Genomic DNA, 1041 nt, shown 5'->3' with positions numbered 1-1041 from the left:
AACAGTTAGTACACTACTGTTCTCCCTGTAAACACAACACAACAGTTAGTACACTACTGTTCTCCCTGTAAACACAACACAACAGTTAGTACAGAAAGCCAAAACTTAACAAGGATTTAATTGCCAAAGTACCAAAGTGCCAAACATCTTGTGCACCTTTGTCATAGTGAGACAAAAATGGAATAAAAATCAACTTACAATAACAAAGTTTAGCATTCATTGTACTATGGTGATATATTCATGCAAAGTAAAGGTTATCTATAACCTGTTCTGGAAAAATTACAATACAAAATGTCCATATTGATATAAAAGTGTGTTTAAATACACCAAGTATGGTTTACTTGTACATGGTAACTTACGATCACTTTCACTTCTCAGATCCACCTTAGTCTTTTCACAGCCGAGCAGAATGTGCAACATTGGCAATGAATTATCTCCCTTCTCAGCCACTAGGTGAAGTGGCGATCTTAATTCATAATTGTCGTTTATTCCAAGAACCTGTGAAACAGGAAATCACAATTGATTAGATATTAAATGTAGGAGTGATCATGTTATCAAAGCATTTAATGACTGAAGGCATCAGTTAATATTCACATACAGCACTGATTAAACAAAACATTAAAGCAGTGATCTACAGGGTTTATATCAAGGTGAAGTTAACTAGACCAAATATGCTGGTTTCACTTTGTGCATAAAGCGATACTTTGGTTTGTGTAGGGTGGAACCTTATAAGCCTTGGGGTATGTTAATTGATGCAGATAGATTCATCCATTTTCAAATTTAGAATTTCAGGGATAAAGACAGAGAGGGCTACACAAATTAAAGCAGGCCTTAGAAAATATTTGCCCTATGGCTTGCCAGAAAGTACTTCAGATCACTAGCTAGGTCCATAAATGAACACACTGGTCCAACAGATCCAACTGTTTGGAATGTGACGAATAAAAGTCACAATCATACTTTGGTTTGTGTGTGCAGAAAACAATCATACTTTGGTTTGTGTGTACAGGGTGACACTAATACTTTAGTTTGTGTGTACAGGGT

At 35.8% G+C, this 1041-nt stretch overlaps 1 protein-coding gene across 1 annotated transcript in view; it reads right to left on the bottom strand.

Annotated features, from left to right (window-relative positions):
• Nucleotides 1-1041, bottom strand: part of LOC110456873 — a 40987-nt gene that overhangs the window by 20438 nt on the left and 19508 nt on the right. The window contains exon 7 of the mRNA XM_021507898.1: nt 360-498. Within this exon, the coding sequence (XP_021363573.1) occupies nt 360-498 (139 nt within the window). The remainder of the gene's footprint in view (nt 1-359; nt 499-1041) is intronic.

This window comes from Mizuhopecten yessoensis, unplaced genomic scaffold, assembly GCF_002113885.1.
Source record: "Mizuhopecten yessoensis strain PY_sf001 unplaced genomic scaffold, ASM211388v2 scaffold8935, whole genome shotgun sequence".
In the NCBI taxonomy this organism is placed as follows: Eukaryota; Metazoa; Mollusca; class Bivalvia; order Pectinida; family Pectinidae; genus Mizuhopecten; species Mizuhopecten yessoensis.
This window is presented reverse-complemented; position numbering and strand designations above follow the sequence as displayed.